The 2500-nt window shown below is 45.0% G+C and overlaps 1 protein-coding gene across 1 annotated transcript in view; it reads left to right on the top strand.

Moving 5' to 3' along the window:
- LOC134456122 (E3 ubiquitin-protein ligase HECW1) overlaps positions 1–2500 on the top strand; it is a 144156-nt gene that overhangs the window by 36560 nt on the left and 105096 nt on the right. The window contains exon 6 of the mRNA XM_063207555.1: positions 672–841. Within this exon, the coding sequence (XP_063063625.1) occupies positions 672–841 (170 nt within the window). The remainder of the gene's footprint in view (positions 1–671; positions 842–2500) is intronic.

The raw sequence follows: 2500 nt of genomic DNA, 5'->3' as shown, positions 1-2500 counted from the left end.
CTGTCTCTGTCTCTCTCTGTCTCTCTGTCTCTGTCTCTGTTTCTCTCTCTCTCTCTCTCTCTCTCTCTCTCTCTCTCTCTCCACATCAGACTTTCAATTCCTCGCTCCCTCCTTCCATTTTTGTGCAGGTGTCATGCCTCAATATTCTCACATTGAAAGGTGGTGTTTTCAGTCCCATTTGTACTGTATGTGTATAGTGTAAATCAGTGTTTCTTAACCTGGGGTGTGGGCACCCCCTGGCAGATTACAGGGGGTTCGTGAAATTTTGTTTATGTAGAGGTTGCGACCAAAATTCTGCTTGCGAACATTATAATTAGGCAAAATCAAAACCAAATTAAAACATGTTTTGGTACCCATGTAAAGGCATTACGTACGTTGTTGCTAAATGTCTCAAGCAGGAACTATGGTAATCTCTTAAATCATTTTTAGTGCTTATACATGTGTAGAGGTTTGGGTTGGGGGTGTGCGGCTTGTCTTTGGCACGTGTAAGAGGGTGCTTTAAGGAAAAAAGGTTAAGAACCACTGGTGTAAATTGTACATGTGTAGTGATAATAAAAATGCATGTTCTTTTTACTTATTCTCTCTCTCTCTCTCTCTCTCTCTCTCTCTCTCTCTCTCTCTCTCTCTCTCTCTCTTTCTCTCTCTCGCCCCCCCCCCCCCCCCACCCCCAGACTTCCAGGCGATGGGCCTGAAGAAGGGGATGTTCTTCAACCCCGACCCCTACCTGAAGATCTCCATCCAGCCCGGCAAGCACAGCAGCTTCCCCGCCCTGCCCCACCACGGCCAGGAGAAGAGGTCCGGCATCGTCTGCAACACCATCAACCCCATCTGGCAACGTGAGGTGAGTCTACGTCTGAGTTGTTACCATTCATTGACGTGATTGGCTGAGGTTGCAGCAAAAATAGCCGCGATTGGTGGAAATTTTACCAAGCGCTGGTGACATTCTTTGCAACACTATGAAGGAACCCCATCCGGCATCGCGAGTTGAGTCTATGGGCATGTTAAACCGCTGCAACATTTTAGATATGTTTTCCTGATTGAGTGACTGGTTCAACTACAACGTAGCAAGATGTTCTGCAACAGACATTCAGGTATGTTTGCTATTCTTGACGGTAATAGATATGTGCAAGCCATCATTCAATCTACGAGGATGTTTTCTCTGCCAGAGCAGCACAAAGAAATTTCCTCTCAGCTGCCATAGGCCCATGACTTTGAAGCACAACAGGTGTTCAGAGCACCTTGTTTCTGTTTAATTAGATGCGATGCAAATCAGATCGGTTGTTTCTATAGTCATAGACTGAGGTGATTGGTGGATGTTGCTGGAAAAACAGCAGTTAATGGTTTAACATTTACGAAGTACTTTAAACGTCGCGTGACTTCATTGGCTGCTCCTCCAACAGGAAAAGAACGAGTAAATCGCAGATTTGTGATGTTGTGAAAGTGTATGTACAGTATTTCTGTTTTGTCATGTAGCCTATTCGCTTTGGGCTTGATCTGAAAAGAGAGTCCCTTACGAAAATGAACCATGGTTGTACTATGAAAATGGACCATGGTTTTACTATGAGAACTGAACCATGGTTTTTAGTCACGGTTTTTTGAGCATGGTAAGCCCATGGTTTAACTATGATTTGCCCATGGTTTAACTATGGATGTAACCATGGTTTAACTATGCTATAGATTTACCATCATTTAACTATGCAAAAATTTGCCATGGTTTTACTATGACAACTAACCATGGTTAATAGCTATTTATCACATTACAGTGAGCTGACGCTTTTTTATCCAAAGGGACTTACAGGCTTTTGGTTACAGTCCTGCCTGGATCAATGTTAGGTGCCTTGCTCAAGGGCACTTCAGCCATGGATGGAGGTCTATGGAATGGTGAGGGCAGGATTCGAACCTGCAATCGTGTGATCTAGAGTCCAACTCCCTAGCCATTACACCACGGCTACTCAAATGTAGTAAATCAGGGTTTTCGTTTTTTCTTGTGTAACCAAGGACCATGGTTCGTGACTATGGTTTAACCATGCACCCCCCACCATGCTTTTTAAAACCATGGCTTTTTGGGTGGGCGACCATGGTTAAAACTAGAGATGTACAGGATCCAAGATCCGGTTCCGGATCCGGCAGGATAATAGGGTTTTTCAGACAATTCGCATTCGGCAGGATCTTAAGCAGTGGATCCGGTATCCGGCAGTTACCTAAAACTCAGGATCTGGGGCATCTCTCCTTTTTAGGTAGCCTAGGCTTTTCAGTCAGTCTTTCACAACCCCAATCGCTGCATGGAGTGAAAGCCCTTTGGAAGCGGCTGTTGAAGGCAGTGTGGAAGTAAGCCAATGAGTCTTAGAAATAGTTTGCGCCAACATAATAAAAAGGGCCCACGTGTGCGAGTTGGCTATGTGTTTCCACCCTTTCATAGGATCCGGTATCCGGCTCCAGATCCGGCAGGATCTTAAGCAGTGGATCCAGAATCCGGCAGGATCCTAAAAATCAGGATCCG

Source organism: Engraulis encrasicolus, chromosome 9, assembly GCF_034702125.1.
Source record: "Engraulis encrasicolus isolate BLACKSEA-1 chromosome 9, IST_EnEncr_1.0, whole genome shotgun sequence".
NCBI classification, from domain to species: Eukaryota; Metazoa; Chordata; class Actinopteri; order Clupeiformes; family Engraulidae; genus Engraulis; species Engraulis encrasicolus.
The sequence above is the reverse complement of the archived record's forward strand: the minus strand, read 5'-3'. Positions and strand labels throughout refer to the sequence as shown.